At 32.7% G+C, this 23,234-nt stretch overlaps 1 protein-coding gene across 1 annotated transcript; it reads right to left on the bottom strand.

Annotated features, from left to right (window-relative positions):
* Nucleotides 1-18,942: 18,942 nt before the first annotated feature.
* LOC130646029 (ATP-dependent DNA helicase RecQ-like) lies at nucleotides 18,943-20,820 on the bottom strand. The gene is made up of 3 exons (XM_057452163.1): nucleotides 20,306-20,820; nucleotides 19,792-19,929; nucleotides 18,943-19,735 (listed from the first exon to the last, which is right to left on the bottom strand). The coding sequence occupies exons 1-3, from the start codon at nucleotides 20,818-20,820 to the stop codon at nucleotides 18,943-18,945; spliced, it is 1,446 nt and encodes a 481-aa protein (XP_057308146.1).
* Nucleotides 20,821-23,234: the final 2,414 nt, after the last annotated feature.

Here is a 23,234-nt window from a genome sequence, read left to right as displayed (position 1 = left end):
TCACCCAATTTGGCACTAAATGTTAATGATCTTCAAGTATAAAATTAAGTCCTTCAGAAGTTAAAAGCAAAACATTGACACCAATTAGAATAACACTTTTTTGTGTGTATGCTCATATCTCGTCATCCTTCTTTTGTATTTCCCTGTAAAAAAAATAAAATAAAAAACTATACACCAGATAGGGGATTTTTGCTGAAAAAATATTTAAACGTTTGCTATACAACAACAATAAGACAATCTAGGTCTGTATTTTGCATGTTGGTCTCCTTAACTTGAAGAATCGTTTCACTAAAGCCATGTTTATCCAACGTCAATAAAATTTTTAAGATATTTTTAGGTAAAATTTGTAAGGTTAGTAAAATGATCTTTAAAGTCAGTTAAGTAACAGAAAACAAGCAGTATTAAGGGTAGCGTAGGCAAGCAGCAAATTTGTTCCAACCTGCATTGAGAATCGCAGATGGTGTTACAATTGAAAATGGGTCATGTTCGTGCTCTGAAGTCCTCACAAGAATAAGTCGGTTCGACCCGTCAGCTTGATTGTCCTCTAAGATAAAAACCTATCTTATTGATCCAGGTTATCTGTGCTGTGTTGGTTGGAGGATTCGAAAACAAATTTTCAATGATAGCCTTTTTAAAATTAGCAACAGCGCCCGTACTCTGCCATAGAGGCCGCAATTTTTGACGTTTTTTTCTTATATATACCTACCTACGCCAAAAACGTCAATGCATGGCAACTAAAAGAACCATACGTCAACCTTAAAAAGGCGGCCACTCTTATGGTGATTTCAATATGGATGCTAACCCCAACCATTTCAAATAAGAACATATCATAAAGACAAAATTATGTTGACAATTATCGCTAGCGATCTGTTTATACCTATATTAGCTAGGTAGCTAAAGTTTGCACCTGGTAGCAAACCATACAATAAGTTGGTAGAAATCTGCATCCGGTTGATTCCGGTCACCACAACGAAAAAGTTTGAAAGAAGTGTTCTACGTGGTGAATAAAAGCCTGAGTCAGCAATTTTAATCGTGTATTTAAAAATTGATCAGAGTTAAAAAAACCTCACGCGATCAAGGCCATACTGAATTTGAAAATAACGTATACAAAGTTTGCGAATGCGCAGTCTAAATGTCGGGCCGTGAACTACCGTATATTATATAGATAATGTGAGTCAGAATTCTTTGGTTGTTGTAGAACAAAATGCCTTCCGTCCACTTAACCCAATCCATTTGGAAGATTCCACCGATGATAAAACTTTTCCGCTATCTCCATCCACCCTTCTGTTATTTTCATCGTCTTAAAGTAATGTTTTTCGAAACTATAATAGCAGCGCACACTTCTTGAGTTATATAAAATATTGCTTTTCCACTAATCCGGAATTGGCATTCCAAAGATCTGAATAATTCACTGCTTCCAAGATATCTTAATGCAATGCAGCACAAACCCTCAGACCTTATACATTCTTTTATGTTGGTATCTTATTTTTAAAAGATTGGGGTAAGAGGATGAAGCAACTCATCAATATGATTAACGTCCATTATCAAATAATTTTTAAAACCTATTGAATTTTTTTTTGGCTCTTTAAACAAATTATAGTAACTTCCATCTATTTGTCGGCGAAGCAACCATGGTCTTGTCCAAAATGAAGCCTATTACTTAAATTTTCGTTTCTTTTCCTTTATCAAGAAAAATTCCTATTGATGCTACTACCACGTTTCTTTTACAAACGCCATCTTTCTTTCTAGCTACATGCAAATTTGTTTCATAAACTAGCACCCACGCGACACGGGGAAAAAATCATGTGCTTGAAACAGCAATTTTTTTGTTTTAATTATATGAAAAATGTTTCCACGACCCCGAATCTTTAGTGGCACCTTCAAAAATTAATGGAACAAACTCAAAGATAATGATCGAAAAACTTTGACCAAAAGGGAAAAAATGACAAGATCTGGATTGGGGTGAGGAGTTTTTCTCGACAAGAGCTTTTTTATAAAAAAAATGCTGGTGAAATGCGTAATTCACAAGCAATTATTTTGAAAGAAATAATTAAAATAAAAATTATAATTAAAAGAGACTAACCCATTGGTTTTAAAATAACATCGTTATTTGAGCTGCTTAAATCGTCAATGGTTTCTTCTTTTTCTTTTACACAATAACAATCATCAATAGTTTTTCGTTCTTCTTGCACCGATGCAAAAGAATAGAATTTCTTGCAATAAAAAACACATTCCACTATTAGCGTATTGTGTTTTACCGCCACAAATGATGATGCTACTGTTTTCTGTTCGTAGTAATGACTTGCAGATTTTTTTGTTAAAGCCAGTAATAGAATGAGTAAAATCTTCATTTTCTCAACTCTTTCCGCGTTGTGTGATTTACAGGGGAAAAAATCATTATATAGCCATAATAACGACTGCATATGTCCCATTCACATATTAATATCTTATTTTATCACATTTTCTTAAGTTTACTCTCCCGTAGTGCCAATCTTTAAATTAAGGATTTTTTTTAAATCTATTCAATATGTAAATTGTTATGAAGGTGTTTTTTGCTAACACGCGAAAAAGACAATATAAGATTTTTAATAGGGGCTAATGGAGAACACTTCAAACGCTATTCAGCTGGAGGTTTAAATGAGTCGTGTGGTCAAAATGCCCTCTTCTAAACCAATGTCTTATTTTCAAAGATAACTTGGTAGATATAGCGCCAATCACAAACTGACATAGATTGCAGTCTCGTTTGTGTTTTCGTGGTTAGTTATTGTCTTTCTGCAAAAGTTTGGAAAAATCGAATTGTTTATTACTGGTAGACTGTCACTTGAAAAAATTGAATAGTGGAAATGGTGTGCTTAAGCCAAACAATTGAATAAATATTGGAAACGTCTTTTTGACGACTTCATGAACCCATCTGTTCTAGAACGATTGGGTTGATCCGACTATAGGAAAATGATTCCATTTTGGTCTTAAGTGATTTGTAGTTACCTGAGCAGTGAAAAGCAACTTAAAAAATTTAAGCGCATTGTAATGGCTTTACTAATCTTATCAAGTATATTTGCATCACTTAAATGCAATAAAATTGTGCCGTACCGTCGAAAAACCTAAAAAAAAATTAAAAAAATAAGAAAACACGCACACCAATCCGTTGCTCTTTACGTAAATAAGTTTGAATATAACGCAATCAATTGCTGAAAAAAATTATGATATAGGATAAGGATAGAAAAAGGAGGAACATGTTTTAAATTTCTTTTAAAGAAACCTGTTTTTCTATTTAATTTTTTTTGTTAGAAAGTTTAAAATATTGGTAGTTTAGCGCATAAAATATGCTTCATCAAAAACTACTCAAAGTTGATTGGTTGTTATTAATAATCAAAACCAAATTGTTATTGGATGCGGAAATTTTCTAACTAAAACAAAAATGGAGTAAGTAGCTTTGCAAATAGTTGTAGCAAACAAATTTTAAATAAAATAGTACAAAAAATTTTTAGTCTTTTCACAAACTATATTAGCATGATTTTAATGTTGATACCACGCCCACGGACATCACCCAATTTGATACGTAGAAACTCGTTTAAGTTTGTGCTACCACGCCCATGCATAAAGCATCCTAAAAGGCAGGGGACTACATAAATTTGCATAAGCTCTGGTTTTATGCATGGGGAAGGAATAATTAGTCTAAAGTTGTTTATAGATAACCATATTTTCCTGTATCAAATTTTCAGAATATAGCTTCATACAATATATAATTAGAAGAACAAATCATCCTGTAAGAATGTCGCTACTAAATAACATATGATTATTAACATAAGATTTTTTGAGGAGCTAAAAAATTGTACAAATGCTATCAACTGGTATACATTCTGCACATTTTTCTGGTAAGAAAACCAAACAATTGGTTCAGCCTTGACTTGACATTCTTTATTTTTCCTTATTTAAGCAAAAAAACACCTTCAGGTCGAATAAAGCCTTTTAGACTGTTTTCTGAAAAAAAAACGTGTATCACACATGGACTTGCTGTTTCACATTATTTTTACAATGTCAGATTTGTTTTTTTAAAAAAAAAAGACAGGAAGTACACGTAAATAGTTAAAGCATCAGCATTAATCATATCTCAACTGCAGGTTAATTTAATGATAATGTACCAAGTCACACAGTTAAATCGTGGACAGTTTGCATTGTGCATTGTTTTTACAAAATATTGTAGAATAACAATAAAAAAAAAAACATGCATATACATACACAATATATACAATGAAATTAATAATCAACAAAATTTAACTAAAATATTTTATAATACCTAGCTATGCATTCATTACAACTTACGGAAATTATTCTCAGCAAAACGTAGTGAATTGTATGTAGATAACGGACTGACAATGTTGGGATTAAACACACAACCTCTTAAATCGAATGCTCTATTGACTGAGCTACCGACCCCAAAAAAGACGCAAATGATTTCCTTGTCTGCATTTGCAAAAAAAAAGGTTTTGTCTTTTAATAAACATGATGCAACTTACAACATATAACTGAGAATTTCAACTTCCATGTTATTTACAAAACTTTCAAATGTTTCCACCTAATTGTAGGTTGACGTTAGTACAATTTAAAGTCGTAATCACTATTCATAAAGACTACTTTACTCAAGTAAAAGTTTAAGCCCATGATCCGAATTTACTTTGCATTTTCTAAGAATTATACAACTTTCTAGGCCAAAGTAATATGATTACTGACCCAATATTCTCGTAATGTCTTTCAATAAACACATGTTCTCCATCTTTTATAGCGTACCGACTGTGGTTCCTAAATTTTCTAATTATAACTCATACAACAATGTTAGGTTACTTGGTTAGATTGCGACTCTTAAAGTGTACTAATTGCTGCTTATGTGAGATTTTTCTCAGGCTTTACGGGCCTTGCGGAACTTGTAAACTGTGCTAACATTTTCGCATCGTATCAGAATATTCGCGACTTGATGCTTTTTCACAACACCGGAAAAAATGCCATTTTCTCAGTATGTTTACTAGAATCGCAGATTGTAGATCATAAGCATGCCGGCGTTTTACCTTTTCAGAGAATCGCCAGCGCTTGAATCAAGGGTAGAAATTCAGCTGTATGTTTTTACCTATTAAAAACGGCAATAACCTGACAGAATACGTGCGAAATAAGCACGAGCGTGTTTATAGTGTTAGATTTACTTTCTATAGAAGCAAAATATTATGTTAAAGATTATACAAAAAAATTCATCATCCAATTACTGTGCTAAAACTAGAAATAATAACCCATAACATACATCTGACACACTTTTATATAACCACGCTTATTTAATCACAATCGAACATATCTTCCCAAAACAGTTTTATCGCATTTGAAAGTGTCAATAAAAAGCACAGGTTGCACAAATCTGATAGTTTTGCATCATATCAAATGAAGGTGCAACTGTTATCACAGCCTTACCTATAACGCTACTAGGTAAAGTTTACTAGGTAAAGACGCGTGTGATGATACTTGGTTTTGTCAAGTCAACTTTGATCCATTCGTTATATATTTGGTTATCTGTTTGCTGACATGTAAGGAATGGGCCATCAAAAGCTTTTGAAAAGTACATATGATTTACTGCAGATGAATTCCAAGATGGCTTTCCTTGTGACAAATCGATTTCTTCTAAAGTAGAAACTTTTTTATTTATTCATAACGTCAAGGAGATTTAATTTTTTTATGAGCGACAGACTCTAGAGGTTGCAGATACACTATAAAACAAAGGAAAGACACTAATCCTAGTGGCTGGAGGCTTCTTGCCCTTCTAGCTTGTGGGAATATAGCTTGCAAGAACTATGTTTTTGCAAGAGATTTGCCAGGCGGAATTTTTAGGTAGAACGCTTAATTTACAAAAGTTGTTTATTTGCTTTCGAATTAACATGTTACAAATTAAAGCGTAGCCTCTAACCTATCGGTTTTAAGACAACATCGTCAGTTGAGCTGATTACATCATCGTTGGTTTTTTCTTTTTCTTTCACACAATAACAATCAACAAATGTTTTTCGTTCTTCTATCACCGTTGCAAAAGAATCAAACTTTTTGCAATAAAAAACACATACCACTATCAACGTATTGTGTTTTACCGTCACAAATGATGATGAGGATGTTTTCTGCTCGTAGCAATGACTTGTAGATTTTTTTGTTAAAACCCAAATATAATGAATAAAATATTCATTTTACTTAGGAATGGTTTATGCAAAAAAAAAAGAAATATGATATATCTGTAATAACAGGTTACACTTATGCATGTGTTACACTCGCATATCAATATCTCATTTTATCAATTATAGTGCGAATTTTTGAGTTGCATGGTTGTTACTTCTATTTTATTTGTAAACAAGTAAACTGACATAATGACGAGACGATACGAAATCTGGAGACGAGATGATCTGAACATAAAAACATAAACATAGATTTAGAACTAGTAACGCATTGTTAGTTATAAATATGTGTGGGAATTTCTTTCAACAACATCACGAAACCTCAGAAAAAAAACAACTTAGAAACTTCTTTCAAAGCGGTAAAGACTCCCTCTTAATCAACTAGACTCTCATTGTTTCTCTTATTGTCTCTTCATCTTATTGTTTCACAATGATATGGTGTCAATGATATATTTGCGTCTATTTTTATGATTATATGTTATAATTACTTTTAAACTGTGTGTATAAGATGCAATGAAATATTTTTCAAAGCTTCTTTACTTAAGTGACAGTAGAGCAAAAATATATGTTCAGGTATAAAGAAAACAACAGAATATTTGTTTGTACTTAAAGTTTCCTCAGCAAGCTAATTCGTTAAATATAATACAGTGCAATGTTAATTGTCATGTCTTCTTATCACGTCAATCTATACTGTCAAAAGACAAAAGTAATAACTTTTCTTATGGCGGCATTTGCCACGACTTCGCTTCGTTTGTTTAATAAGTACAACTCTATGTATGTTGCTATTTCAAGGCACAACGGACATGTTTTTCTTTCTGGTTTATACTCCTGTACTTTCTTTATGATTCGCCAAGTTACACGGGGATTCTTCCCTTGTTCTTTCTTGTTCCAAAACTCTGTAGAAAGAGATGTACTATTTCGTTTTACGATTGTACGATTTCTTATGGTTAGCGTATCTCTTTTTAAACGTTGTTTCACAAAGTCCTATATATTTTGCTCCCTGCGGTTATTGTCCGTAAATAAAGCTTTGTAAATAATATTTTTTGACAAACATTCGTTATTTAATGGGCTTTTTTTTGCGACAGTTACAAGTTTTTAATAATGGTGTATCATTTTTGTACATAATATTTTTGTAGTGGGCAGTGATTATAGATTCCATAAAGCTATAACTAATCTTAACATTGTTCTTGTTAAATATTTTGTTTAACTTGTGGTCTTTAGGAAAATGCTTTTTTAAAAGATTTAAAAAGTACTCTCCCATATTTGTAGTAACATTACAGTTGTATGGAGGATTAAACCAAATTGTATTTCCTTTACGATTTTTATTTTTGCTTTGCGGAGTTCTGTTAGTTGGGTTAGCTATATTTGAATTTGTGATTGTATTCAGAATTATTTAGTGCAGTTTCGTAGTGTTGCTCAGATTCTTTAAGTATAGCATTAAAATACGAACCGTGTTATGTATATATTTATTTTTGGTTACGCGAAATTAGTCGTAATGTATTATGCGTACAATGCATTGCGCACCTTGTATATATTTGTTTGCGAGCACGTGCTTTCTCTTTTTCTTGTTACGGAAGATATAGTCTTTACAGAAGCAGTTGTTGTTAAATCCTTGTTATTTAAATCCCTGTTTCTATAATAGCTTCATTTGATGATATATTTGATAAACGTGTTTCAATGGATAGTTGGATTTGTCGGGTGGTTTGATTCTTTGTGGACAAAATTTAAACGACGGATCTTTTCCACTGTTTTTCTCTTTGAATGGACTTTTCCACGTGTTTGTCGACTAGTGTTTTTAATAATTTTTTTGTCCACAATAGCAAAAACGATATATTCTTAACAATTTTACTGCAATTTTTATGAAATTTATACGGGCTATTGACTAGTTTCTAATCAACAACATTTGCCTGTTTGAGAGTTTACCTGGGTTCTAAGAAAAACAATGAGGTATATTTTTAACTTTTTTATTAATTTGCTAACACGTATTTGGAAATTTAATTAAATCATACAGCGCATCCATCTGTGGCTGAGCACAACATTTTGTTATTTAATGTAAACAAACCTCTTAACACGAGGTCGCGCAAAAAATGTTCACCCTTCAGCGTGTTTTAACCCTGAAAGCCGAAATAAACACGTTCATCCCTTTAAAATATTATGAACATTTCATAGACGGATTTTATCTAGCAGAACAAGAAAGTTGTTCAAACATAGCTGACTGATGGGGAAATTTATGCATGTTTGTTGCCTTCTTGAGATTCTTAAAAAAATCCGCAGTGAAATCTGTTACGGTTACCCCCATCCTAAGAATAATTATTATAACAAACTCTTTAAGCATACTGATCTTAATATAATCAAATTATTCTTTCAATTATCAATTAGTTGTGCAACTAGTAGTAATACCCCATTACATGCATCTCACACACATTTAAATAATCCTGCTGACTTAATCGAACGTACCGTCCCACAGTAGTTATAAAGAAAACAACAGAATATTTGTTTGTACTTAAAGTTTCCTCAGCAAGCTAATTCGTTAAATATAATACAGTGCAATGTTAATTGTCATGTCTTCTTATCACGTCAATCTATACTGTCAAAAGACAAAAGTAATAACTTTTCTTATGGCGGCATTTGCCACGACTTCGCTTCGTTTGTTTAATAAGTACAACTCTATGTATGTTGCTATTTCAAGGCACAACGGACATGTTTTTCTTTCTGGTTTATACTCCTGTACTTTCTTTATGATTCGCCAAGTTACACGGGGATTCTTCCCTTGTTCTTTCTTGTTCCAAAACTCTGTAGAAAGAGATATACTATTTCGTTTTACGATTGTACGATTTCTTATGGTTAGCGTATCTCTTTTTAAACGTTGTTTCACAAAGTCCTATATATTTTGCTCCCTGCGGTTATTGTCCGTAAATAAAGCTTTGTAAATAATATTTTTTGACAAACATTCGTTATTTAATGGGCTTTTTTTTGCGACAGTTACAAGTTTTTAATAATGGTGTATCATTTTTGTACATAATATTTTTGTAGTGGGCAGTGATTATAGATTCCATAAAGCTATAACTAATCTTAACATTGTTCTTGTTAAATATTTTGTTTAACTTGTGGTCTTTAGGAAAATGCTTTTTTAAAAGATTTAAAAAGTACTCTCCCATATTTGTAGTAACATTACAGTTGTATGGAGGATTAAACCAAATTGTATTTCCTTTACGATTTTTATTTTTGCTTTGCGGAGTTCTGTTAGTTGGGTTAGCTATATTTGAATTTGTGATTGTATTCAGAATTATTTAGTGCAGTTTCGTAGTGTTGCTCAGATTCTTTAAGTATAGCATTAAAATACGAACCGTGTTATGTATATATTTATTTTTGGTTACGCGAAATTAGTCGTAATGTATTATGCGTACAATGCATTGCGCACCTTGTATATATTTGTTTGCGAGCACGTGCTTTCTCTTTTTCTTGTTACGGAAGATATAGTCTTTACAGAAGCAGTTGTTGTTAAATCCTTGTTATTTAAATCCCTGTTTCTATAATAGCTTCATTTGATGATATATTTGATAAACGTGTTTCAATGGATAGTTGGATTTGTCGGGTGGTTTGATTCTTTGTGGACAAAATTTAAACGACGGATCTTTTCCACTGTTTTTCTCTTTGAATGGACTTTTCCACGTGTTTGTCGACTAGTGTTTTTAATAGTATATACTTCGACACGCGTGATGACACTCGGTTTTGTCAAGCCAACTTTAATCCATGCGTTAGGTAATTGGCTATCTGTATGTTGACATGTAAGCCATTTTCCATCAAAAGCTCTTGAAGAGTACATATGCATCAACGCTGATGAATGCCACGACTGTCTCCCTTGTGACAAATTGATTTCATCTAAATCAAGTGATGTAACGTTAGAATTGTTAGATTTTTCTGAGAAGAGACATTTTTGATATTATTATTCTATCCCAAATTATTTAGTGTCAAGGGCAGACAGTTGCACAGATTGTAACTATAATAATATATGACTGCGTGTAAAACAATAATTACTGGAAATGAAGCCAAAAAGCCAACTATTTTCCTGCCCATTTATCTAACGCGCATGAGCGTTTCTCTTGGCAATTGTATTTACTATAGAGAAAATATTGGTTTAAACGCTTATTATACTACTGTTTCCTTTAAAGAAATGATTGAATAAATAAGTTATAAATTCAGGCTACTAACTTATGGGCTTCAGTATAATATCTGTGTTGAAGTCGTTTAAATCGTCGTTGGTTTCATCTTTTTCTTTTACACAATAACAATCGTCAAATGTTTTTCGTTCTTCTATCACCGTTGCAAATGAATCGAATTTCTTGCAATAAAAAATACATTCCACTATCAACGTATTGTGTTTTACCGCCACAGATGATGATGCTACTGTTTTTAACTCGTAGTAATGACTTGAAAATGTTTTTGTTGAAACCAGTAGCAGAAAAAGTAAAATCTTCATTTCATTTATGACCTTGAGAACTGCTTGTTGCGTATGTGACAAAATGCATTACGCAAAAAGCAACATAGTAATTATGTTAGTAATTATTGTTTACAATTGTTCATATGTTACATTCGCATATCAATATAACCATAACCTTCTTTTTATTGTGTTTGCTTAAGTACACTCCATTAGCTCGCCAAAGCGTGAATATTGTTAAATTGCAGGGTTTATTTTTACTTTATTTATACATTGTCATAATTTTTTTTTTCAAAAATGTGCAAGAAACAATGTGCAATGTATATGTTGATGGAGTTTTAGTAGAAAATCAATTTTGAAATGTGTTTTTTTTTTTGAAAATCAAAAAGAAGAGAAAAAAATGGAAAAACAAAAATTAAAATTTTTTTTCTGCTATTCTTTCAAACATTTAATGCAATGAACCTACAGGTTCTTTTTAACCAACTCTCTGCACTCCTGCACAGAGTGTCTTATTAGGAGCATTTTAAAGGGAGCTGAGCTTATGTTAATATTTTAAGTTATTTGACTTTTGTTTGCTATTGCATTTGCGTTGATCCTTATTTTCCTGGATTTGCTCAAAAAGTCCTAGGAATGAAGCTTATGTTAGTCTTAGAAGTGTTTGAGGTCAACTATTTATTCATTAATTATTAATAATCCCATATTAACTTTATGGGAGAAATCTAATAAATTTAACTACACCAATCAGAGGCGAAATATATTGTTCACTCTTCCTTTTGGTCCAGAAAGAGATGTTGACATTCATCAACAGTCTATTATAAAACACATTAAAAAGCGTTATTTTTGGTATAATATTTCCGATTAACATCCGAGTGAAATAAAGTTTGATCTAGCAGGATAGATTTGACGTAAATCTCGTCCCAAAGGATTCTTATTTTCTTTGTATTGATTTTTTTTTCACTACAGGAACCTGAGATGTCCATGAGGGGGAGATTGGTGTGACGTATTTGTATTTGAATTTTCAATTATTGTTTTTTGATCTTTCTCTAGTTTTGAATTATTAATTTTCAATATGTTGTTTTTCGTATTAATAGACTTCAATAACCATTTCTATTCCGCAAAATACACAGACGGAAGAAACATACTAACATAAAAACGAGGTTAGTTTAGAGACAATTCTATTTTCCCAGCGAAGTCATGTACATTATAGTTTGTTTACCTATATTATTTCTCCAATTAAATTGTCGAATGAGCAAATTATGAAGTTTGGTAAAATAAATAGAAATGGTATTTATTTTATACCAATTGGGCTTATTAAATTTGCTGGTTTACTTTGTTTTGTTCAGTTAGCAAGGGCTGATTGGTTTGGGTTTTATATTTTGCTACTATTTTGGAACTTTAACCAATATTGTTGACATATATATATACACTTTATTCTTTGTTATTGATATATTTTATTTTCGAACACATCTGTGAATAACATTATGACTTGGTTATACTAAGCATGTTGGGTTGGTGGTATCAGGCTGAATACTGGTCTTCGTGTTATGTATTTAATAAATTGTGTCAAGAGAAATGCCATCACCCAAGGTAAAAGCATGCTTACTCATAAGTACCTTTGAGAATTTAAATATTATGGCCTGTAAGAATGTTACAGTTGCAGCTAAGCTACAGATAATTGTTGCTTTTTAAATTCACAAAATGATCTGTCAATAATTAATATTTCTATAAGTATTGCCAGTAATATTATTTTTATAAGTATTGCTAGATTGTTATTCCACATCAAGTATATCTATGGGTATTGTGATTTTTTGACCAACAAAAGATCAACAAATTATGTAAAAATAATTTTTTTAAGGGTGTTCTTTTGAGACAAATCTGATAGGATTAACATAAAAACCCCTTCTGTATTATACTTCTTAAGTTTCAGAAATTAAGCATTCTACTGTACAAGGACAATAGATTTTTTATATGGGAAACTATGTATTTGAATCAAATAATAATCAATAGGCATTTTTTGCTGAGGGGATGGGGATGATTCCTTTATAAGCTAGGAGAGAGAATTGTTGTAGAATACACTGGTCACGATTTGTTTCAAGTAACGTTTTTTCAATGAAACAACGTTTGGCCAGTTAAGCTGGGCAGCCCTCCTTAGATATGTTTAATACTCGATCGATTTACCACAATAACTTAACCAGATGGCCTAAAAAAGTTTATAAAGTTTTATATATAAACAGACGACCTTAGAACTAATAAATGGCTGTTTTATTTTTTAAGGATAACCCAGACAACATAACCTTACAAGTTAAACATTCTCATTATCAAAATAGTTGATAGAGGCCTAATCTTGCTCTGTCAAGTTAATTTGAAAGAGGCTAAAAATAATCTTAAGCACCTTGAATCTATTTTTTTAAAGAACAGAGCAACACTACACCTACTAAATATTTTTATTTATGTAAATGTGTGACCTGTGACAAAAACATTCTCGTAAGAACAGCCGCATGTTCAGTGGTGTCTTAACCATTAGTTTATGCCAGAACCAAAAAAATAAAAAATTTGTGTTTAGTATTGTAGGTTTATCATTTCTTGAACATGTTTAAGGAATGATGAACCTACAATATTAACATGAGTCTAAACAGACAAATCAAAACAATAAACAATTTCTGAGTACTGAGTACACTGAGTTGAGCCAAAATATGTTTATTATAAATATATACTAAATGGAAAAGTTAAAGCATATTAGCAAGGGAGTGTGACAAAAATAACAATACATAGCTGGGCAGCACATCATTCCTGTGTAGATATCTAGCTATAACATCCTACCTATCATATGTGGCTAAGCTTGGTAACTTTTTTAGGAAAATAGTTGTACCCTATATAATTATATATATCAATAATAATTATACAATTTATATGAAGTTCCAGTAAACTAAACAAGCATTTTAGATCTTATAGTATAGAATATAAACTTTTTGGAGAATTAAGAAACAAGTCGTTTATTGACAGCTATATAGGTAGCTGAAACCAGATTAAAAGCTTGCCGCTGAAATTTCTACAGATAAAGTAAAAAGACAAGTTCAAAGAGGTAGCAAATCAAGCAGCAAAATATGTATAATCCATAATTATATCTCAAAGTTAATGGCTAGATTTAAATGTAAGGGTAGAAAAAGCACGGCTTGCAGAACTAGCCATCGAACAGGGCTTTCTTCGACAAAAGATTTTGATTTTCAATTCCCGATTGAAAATAAAAATTATCAACTATTTTTGATTTTCCACTTCTAATTTGAAATGGAAATTCAAAGGGTCCTACGGGCACACGCATTGTGATTATCTTTTTCGTATCATCTCTTTTCTTTCTACTACGGAAAAATTTTTCGGCGGAAGGTAAAACTTAAAGATCAGGAAGATAGATTTCAGCAGAGCGATTACCCATTTTAAAGTTTCATATCATTGCGCAACGCATTCTGGGAAAAATAGGGGCAGATTACCTGAATACCAATTGTGTCAGCCGATTCAGTGAGAAAAAATAGAGGACAGATTCAGATGCAGTATTTATTAATGAGGACGACTACAGCAAAATAATTGCTAAAAAAGAAGATGTCATTTCAGAAGATGCGGTCTAATTTATTGTGCCGCTGTGAGTTACTCATCGAACAGACAGGATAAAAAATAACTATTATGGTTAGCCAGCTTTATCATCAAATTTCGTTCTCTTTTAGCTAGCTAAATAGGTTTACTTTACACAATGACAACAACTTAAAATTGTACTATCCAAATATAAAGGTGTAAAATGCTTCTTTCTTTCTTTGTACGTTTTTCATAAATGAGGCATTGAAGACAGCATTAACAACAACTCCCCTTATACCGCCTTAAAGAGGTTTCTTCCCCATGGCTTCATCATAACTTGGCGGATTTTCAAGGGATTGGTAACTAGCACCCGGTGGTGCAGACGCATGACCATAGGCATCTTTATTATCGCACTTTACCGTCTGCGCAGCTAATGTTTGGTCGTACATAAAATACAAACTGTGGACATCAGGCGAGCCGTCAGCTTTGTTTTGGTGCACTGTTGTACCCATGGATGCTTTAACACGCCAACCATGCTTTGAGAAAACATTGATTAATGCGAGTACAAGTACTCTACCGTGGATGCCATTGCCTTTTGCTACAGAATGCCACGGTGAACCACCTAATTCGATCTAGGATATTTAATTAAATTAATTGGGTTGGGTCTGGATGGTTCTTAACGTTGGAGGAGTCTTTTTGATAATTTATAGACCCTAGTTCTATTTCTATACCTTGAGAATGCTGTATGAAATGAGCCCTATCAAATAAATTCGCGAAGTAGTAGTAAAGAGTACCTAATAGTACCTAAGTGCCAACCTCGTCCCCAGGACCTCTTTTCGCTTTTTTGATATCGGCGATGGCGCGAAGAAGAAGGCCCTGGTCCCCGCCGGTCGGATTTGCAATATGATTGGTAGCCTCATTTTCACTAATTATGCTTAAAATTTATAAACATTCCGCGAGTGAGACGACTCGCCCGTATCATCAAGTTACAAACAAAAATGGTAGCCCCTCTGTCTGGTTGAGTGTCTGGTGCGCACATGGGAAAAGAAACTTGGATGGAAAATAAAATAAAAAGAAGAGGCAATTTTTTCATTCTGAAAATATAAAATAAAATGTTATAATTGGTTTTTCTACAGAAATGAATAGAGATATTTATGTAGCTAGCTATTTACAAGAAAAATAATGGTTTGTTGTTGATATGTAGTTTTGTAAATATATACATCATATATATACACTATGTGGCAAGCTCAGTACTAGCTAGCAGTAAAAATATTTTGCCAATGTAGGTGTTGTGATTAGCTAGATGATAGTATATCTCTAAAATAATTAAGAGTAATATAGCGAGAAATAGTAGGTTTGTGTACTCTACAAGGTATTTTCAAATTAGTAATCCCAAAAACTTAATTCAGAATGAACAAAGAAAATAACAAGGTAAAGTATATATACTTTTTGCCTATAACTAGCTTACATTTTTTTTAAAATTGAGGAAAAAATATTTATTATATTTTTAGGTACAAACTACACCAAAGAAGTTATATGTACGAAAAGAATACGATGAATGTCATTGCAGGGTATGTGCCAAAGCCTTCCAAAAAAAGCATATGGTGAATATATTTTCAAATAAAGCAAAAGAAAAACAATTGCAACAAAAAATTATTAGAACATGTGGACTTGATATTACACAAGAGGATTTTTTAACAAAGTTAATATGTAGAAACTGTCACACGTTTATAAATAAAATGTGGGAATTTCGAAGGTCATGTCAAACTAATCAAATCGAGCTCCGACAAAAAGTTTCCATTAAGCGGCTGAACACTTTTTCACCCAGGAAAGACCAGGACAAAAAAAAGGTGTTATTGGACACTACACAATGTTTAAATCAACCAAGAAAAAGGTTACAAATGTCTGTTTCTGACAATAAATCTGAAGAAAAATCAAACAACAATATAGCAACACAGGATATTTACAACAACACATCAACAATAATTTTTAAATCTGTATATAATAAAGACAGTGACAAACTTTCATCTGAACCTTTTAATATATATCAGCAAAATGCCATTGAAAGAGCAATCCATACCAATCAGCCATCTGCTTTATCACATGTTATCATACAAGTACCGCAAATGGATATATTACTCAAAAAGGACATAACAACTAAAATCAATAATGCTGGCAAGAAACTGTGTAAAAGGAAAGGCAACTCATCTGTATTACTTAGTAAGGATTATACACAGTTGTCAAGCCATACAACAGATGAATTGTGGAAGGAATTAAGTGGTAATTTTCCTTTTGTTGTTGACATTTTCAATACTTTGTCAGGTAAATCATGTGATATTGCTGACTCTCCGAATGAGCTAAAAATACAGTATTGTTTTTTATATGCAATCTTGATGAATAACAGATGGCATGAACTCAGTTTAATTCAGAGAATCAATAGTGTTTTGCTGATTGAAGGTGGATGCAGCAAACAGGTAAGGTTTAACATATATATACTTCCATATTTATCTAAAAAAAATTATAGAACATAAAATTTTCCTAAAAGTTTACAGAACAATTAAAAAAACAAAAAGGAACAAAATATCAAGAACACCAAAGTCTCTTTCCAAACCAAAATAGATTTGGTGTGTCAAAAATGTAAGCATCATAAGCATATATAAGAAAAAGTAAGCATATGTTAAGGCTGTGCTCAAAATACACTAGGCTTATATATATAAAAGGTGTAATTTATGTCATGCATACATTTTGCATTTAGCTGCAAATCCGACTAACAAAGATTGGCATTTTTTTGTCTCCTTCGAAAAAGACCAATTTGTTGGAATTAATTGGTATGCATTTTCTTGACTCGACAATTGCAAAAATAAAAGCAGGTTGTACATTTCGGGGAACAGGCAATAACTTTGATTTAAGAATTTTGAAAGGACATATGAGAAGTGATAACGATAATGAAGATCTACGCCTATTTGGCATCAATTTTCTGGAAAATCGTACCAACTTCACTAATTTTCCAAATGGTACACCAAGGGCAGATATCACAACAGTTCTTAGAAGTAAATTTACCTTAAATCAAGCAGAATGGAAAGCCTACATTAGCACAACAAAAATTCTCATCGCTCGAGTGCTTCTGCAATTCTTTTCAAAGTTCAGTATCTTTAAGCAAATTGTTCCTAGCCACATAGAACACAAGTACACGAATAATTTGAGCAAAAAATCCTTCATTGTTTCAATGCCAATAATGGATGCAAATGAGAACAAATATGGTGACTGTGTGAAAATACTAAGGACATATGAGGACTGGATTGAAGAACTATATAGTAAAGCTGGCTTGTTGCAAAATTTACCCAATCGGGAACATCCACCACTGACTGAAGAACCTGCTTCGGTTGGTCAGACACAATCACATACGTTGTTTACAGAAAGTGATGTAATGAAGGAAATGAAAATTCCATTTTCCGGAGACCAGTTAACACGTGTGCGTTTTGCAGGTGCCAAAGACTTACTGGCTGGATCACACACTTCTACAGATCGCTTTGAACATTGCTCGCCTTTTAAGCCTGTAATGTGGCATTGCAAGGCTTCTCCTCTTCAATATTCCTACCACTTATTACATCAAGGTGATTTTGTCAATCAACAAGGAACTTTGAAATATTTTAGAGAAAGATTTAATCGAAAAAATGCAACACCCTCCAAAGTTCTTGACTCATATGATGGCAGTGAAGAATTATTTTTAAGCATGGAAAAGGCATATATTGTAACTGCTGCAATAAAATTCTTTGGTATGACTAATCTAGATGATAAACCGACTATCCATTGTTATCCACCTAATCTGGCACATAAGTCTACAGAAGAAAAACATCAGTATTTTGATCACGTTTTAACTGAGTTTGTCGACACATCATACGTTCTTCAAAAATTTGTCACTAAGAAGATGACTATGTACAGAACTATGGCCTATGCACAATTTTTTTAACTCTCTTACTGATGCAGTTAAAAGACACAGCAAAAGAGGGAGATGGAGACAGAAATCTTATTAACCAAAAATTACTTTTGGTTGTCTTCAAATCATTAGGAGCTTACAGCAAATATGCTATTGAGATGTTTCTCAGCATAGCTCAGATGGAATGCTTATTAACTCCCAGACTTTCTGAGGAGTTTAAGTGGTGTTTTTTTAGCAACTGGAAAGGTGGGAAAGGAAATAATGTTTGGTACAAGAAATAATGAATAGAGTGACAAAGGGAATTGTTCAGAGAATGGGGGCAAATAAGTCAGTGAAATCTATCAGCAAAACCAGCAAGGCAGCACCATCATCGACACATCATACAACGACTGACAGTATGAAGGATGGAAAAAAAATGATAAAAGATTTAATACTGCTTGATCCATTTAACTACATAAACGGACGAAAACATCACAGTTTTCCTAACATTAAAAGATCGCCCTTGCGTTTTTTAAATATGTTGATGTTCATTTATGGGTAGAAAAGCACAAGCAACTAATTTCCTTTGTTTAACATATATATATATATATACCCATAAGCTGACAAAATTTGGCATTTTGGCTAATTGAATTTTTTTTGTGGATGAAATTGCAGATTTCACCAACTTTGTCATACCATGGTATATATATATTATGTTTTTTACTAACCTATTTTAGGTGCATATTTGTCTATTAAAGCATATAATTCGTTAGAACACCTTTCATTTTAAATACTAAACATAGAAAGTAAGTCTGATTCAAAAGAATTCACAATTCTCTCAGGATTTCATTTACAATGTTAGTGTTAATTTTACTGTGGAAAGGAAACATCACGTTTTCATAAAAATTGATATCTTCAACCGTTTTTAACAATTCTACTTTAAGCATCTCCATATCAGCCCCATATATGTTGCGTGCTATCTTCTTATTGTCGTCAAGTGCGTTTAATTTGATATCAATTGTAGAATCAGCACCAACATTACAGTTCTTGCAACAGTTAATCTGAGTTTTACTCTTAAATCCAAAATAGTTTAGCAAAAATACTCTGAGACATCTATCCCATACACAGTATTTTTTCATTGACTCACTTATATACTTAGATGCCAAATCAGAATTGTTGAAATATAAAAGTGAATCACAAGCTACACCATTTCTTCCTCCTCTTCCAATTTCTTGCACAAATGACTCTAATGTTGATGGAGGACTTATGTGAATAATATTAGATATATTTGGAGCATCAACACCCATACCTAGAGCAGTTGTAGCAAATACTACTCTAATTCGTGAATCTGACTTCTTTAACTCCTTCAATATATCCTCTTTCATTTGTGTAGTACAAGAAGCATGAAACTGTGCAAACAATCTTACTCTAGGACAAATATTGTCACCAACATAATGATTTCTTATAACATTTTCAAATAATTTGTACCCATACCCACAATATCTTAAATGCATGTAAATTATTGTCATGGGATAGTGTTCTCTTTGCACGTTTAATTTTTCAGCCAACGGTTTGAGAATAACTTCAAATCCTTTCAAACCCAAGTTAGAGTTTGGGCGTCTTTGTATGTTTAAATACACATTTTTCGATTTGGCGATACAGCAATGACTTTATACGTAATAAGGGCGAGCGATTTAATCAAATATTCTGCAGTGTCTGGTGTAGCAGTAGCGGTTACAGCCAATGTAACAGCATCTGGGAAAAGTGCCTTTAACGTAGACAACTCGCTAAAAAGTTTTCGGAAATCCTCACCCCTATAAATCAAATAAAGCACATTAAAATTTTATATTTTTTGAAGAAACACATTATATATAATATATGTTATTTTATGTAGCAATATACAAAGTTTTAAATTTATGAATTTACTTGAACGGCATAGTTTTATTTATAATATATAGTATGTATGTATGTAGTTTTAAGTAGAGAGAGAGAAGCTTGAGTTCACCATTGACAAAGTCAGGGTAGGCGAATTGATTCGTGAAGTGGAGACAACATCCAAAATAAAGTTTTACATTGTCGCATAACAAACATTTTAAAATTCGTTTCTAGCATAAAAGTGTTCGCCAGCCCTGTCTTTTTTTAAAAAAAAGCACAAAAAAAAAAATGATTCACTGGAGTGTTTTTACTTACCACATGCTTGCACAATGTGCTTCATCTATAACAGAACTGACAACATTTTCTTGGTAAACAGAACTTTTTAGCAATTCTCGTCCTCTGACACTAAGCAGAGATTCTGGGTTAGCAAATACTAGTTTTAATTCGCCATTTTCAATTGAAATTGGTATTTTAGGCTCACCATTCTCATCACACGAAAACAATTTTTCAGGCACAACTGTTTGCTCCAAATGAAGCACCCCAGCACCAATACCTCTCACTTCTAAAACTTTCAACTGGTCCTCTATGATAGAATTAAGAGGGCACACCACCAATACTATATTTTGGACACTCTTTCTTGGCAAAAAGTCTGCCAACAAATGAAACAACAAGGATTTCCCAAATCCAGTAGGTAAAACACCAATAACATCATATCCATTTAAAAGATGCTCGAAACATTTAACTTGCTGTGGCTTTAAGATAATATTATTTATGTTATTAATTAAAAAAGTTTGTTTCAATCTACAAAATAATTGCAATATCTTGTCCATTTTGAAAAACGGAACCCTTTTAACACTTTAACTCGCCGTTCACTTTTTGAAATAATTTTAAATTCTTAGTTTTACTCCATATATGGATGTCACATATCCATATAAAGAACTGTCGACATTTAGCCAAAGTGCTGACGCTGCAGTCTACACCCAAGATTTCTGGGTGTAGAAAGCGGCCGGGTCCAGGGCCTTTTTCTTCGCGCCATCCCCGATATCAAAAAAGCGAAAAGAGGTCCTGGGGACGAGGTTGTGCCCAATAACGTCATGTATGTTTCAATTTGTCCGCTTGACTGACATAGTCGACCCCCTGGCACCTGGACTATAAAATAAAGACTGTTATAAATATTAGTTAGTACAGTATCATATTATTGACTAGTCTATAGCCCTTGAAAAATTCACGGGGATTAGCCTTTTGTATATATTTTTGCATCACTACTTCGCGCAATCTCAGCAAAAATACACTTATTTGTGGGGTCTACAATAAAGCTACGAAAAACCATTATGACAGACGAAATCATGACAGAAACACTTCTTTAAAGTTTGTTCAGCTTATATTGTCCAATTAAACTTAAACAAGAATAAGACATTTTAGATATCAAGACAACTGCAATAGCTTATGCCTTTTTTACATGTTTTTGCCGAAACCGTTTTTTGAAATAACTTTTTAAAGGTGATAAATTGTACAAATATATTGCATTTATGTATAATATATATATACTAGTCGGTTGCCCGTGGAAAAAACCACGGGTTCACCCGTCCTTTTTTACCGCATTGTGTGCGCATCGCTACTTGCCCAGCTAACCTACCATTTTGCGTGACAGACGGACAGACAGACAGACAGACAGACGAATACGGGTATTATAATATAGATGTAAACTAGAATATTTTAAAAGAACAATGAGGTTGGGCATAACTTAAAAAGAAGAACAAGGTAAAAACAAAGGCAAGGCTGAAATTTGATTAAAATGTCTTTATAACATCGAACATAAAGTGGCCGGGGGCTATAAATCCGGAACTACTTATGCTCAAGTGATAAAACTTGGAGTACTTGTAATTACTGGCTTTTGTGTGGCGCTTTTTGGGACATATATTTTATGATGGTAGCGCAATGAGAAGAAAAACAGCAGGAAATTCTAACTCGTGGTTTTTTCCCTAAACTAAGACTAAATATTTATGATACCACTTTAAATTAACGAATGATATTTTTTAATGGCTTAACGACTGTGTTTTATCCACAATAAAAAATTAAAGGTTATTGATTGCCAAAAAACTGTGGCTATCCATTATGGTCAGCCTAGCAAAAAGTCAAGTGTCAAAAGAGAAAGACATCATTGTTATTACCATATTGCAACTTTTAATGACTTAAAGAAGTACTGTGCTCAAATACTCACTACCTCTTATAATTAACTGAAGTGTTGAACAATAGGAAAACGATTGTGTTACCTGAAGAGAGTGTGGCTGGTTTAAGGTAGGTATATCTAACTGTAGCTGACCTATTGTATGTTAACTGTTACATCAACCTAAAAGTCTAAAACCTACATAGAAAAAATTTATTTTCGTCCGCAATAAAGATTCTTGAAATTCTTTATTTACTTGAAATCTAAAAAATGCAGTTTCCACTAAAATTACTAAATTTATAGGCATCCGCTTAAGAGTCAGCCATTCGCTAAAATTAAATTATATCAACTTATCAAAACTGCTTCTTTTTACACAATCCCCTAATCATGATTTACGCTATACATGTAGTTGTGGCTCCTTTATGATTTTTTGTCGTGAGTTGATCTTACAGATAATGGTCTTAAAGCTTGATATTTAATTATACATTTCTTCTACTTTCACTGTGATTAGCTATAATTTTTGTTCTATCTTCCATTCCTGGCCTAGCTATTGTTAAACCTATTTAATCCGGGTTATTTCGAACATATGCAAAAAAATGCAAAAAATTATTTTGTGACGTTCAAGTTACGTAGGCTCTTATTTTCCGTTAAACAAAGTGGATAATAGAATAAGAGGTAGCTTCAAGTAATTGACAAGTGCATAACCTAAAGGTTTGGCTCAAAACGGCAGGGCGTGAAATCCACCCCCGATAGTCATAAAAAAACGTGTGTACTATTTTCTACAATCGTGTTTAAACATTTTGAGGAATAAATGCTCAATTTCAAAGACCATCCCCCCAACAATGATTGTGAAAGCTCCCATGTCAACGTTTACAACGGAAATAGGATCTTAGGATATTTGGTTAAATCGGAAATCTCAAATCTGTGATAACTCTTGCTGGCATCAACACAACAGGCATAATTTTTCTCGATTTGTTTGCATTTAATGACCATCACGATAATTGTTCCATAATGCTGACACCGCAGAAAATGTGACTAAGCGGATTTTCAACGTCTCTCACCCGCCCTACACATCTG

The sequence above is a fragment of the Hydractinia symbiolongicarpus genome, chromosome 5, assembly GCF_029227915.1.
Source record: "Hydractinia symbiolongicarpus strain clone_291-10 chromosome 5, HSymV2.1, whole genome shotgun sequence".
NCBI lineage: Eukaryota > Metazoa > Cnidaria > Hydrozoa > Anthoathecata > Hydractiniidae > Hydractinia > Hydractinia symbiolongicarpus.
The sequence above is the reverse complement of the archived record's forward strand: the minus strand, read 5'-3'. Positions and strand labels throughout refer to the sequence as shown.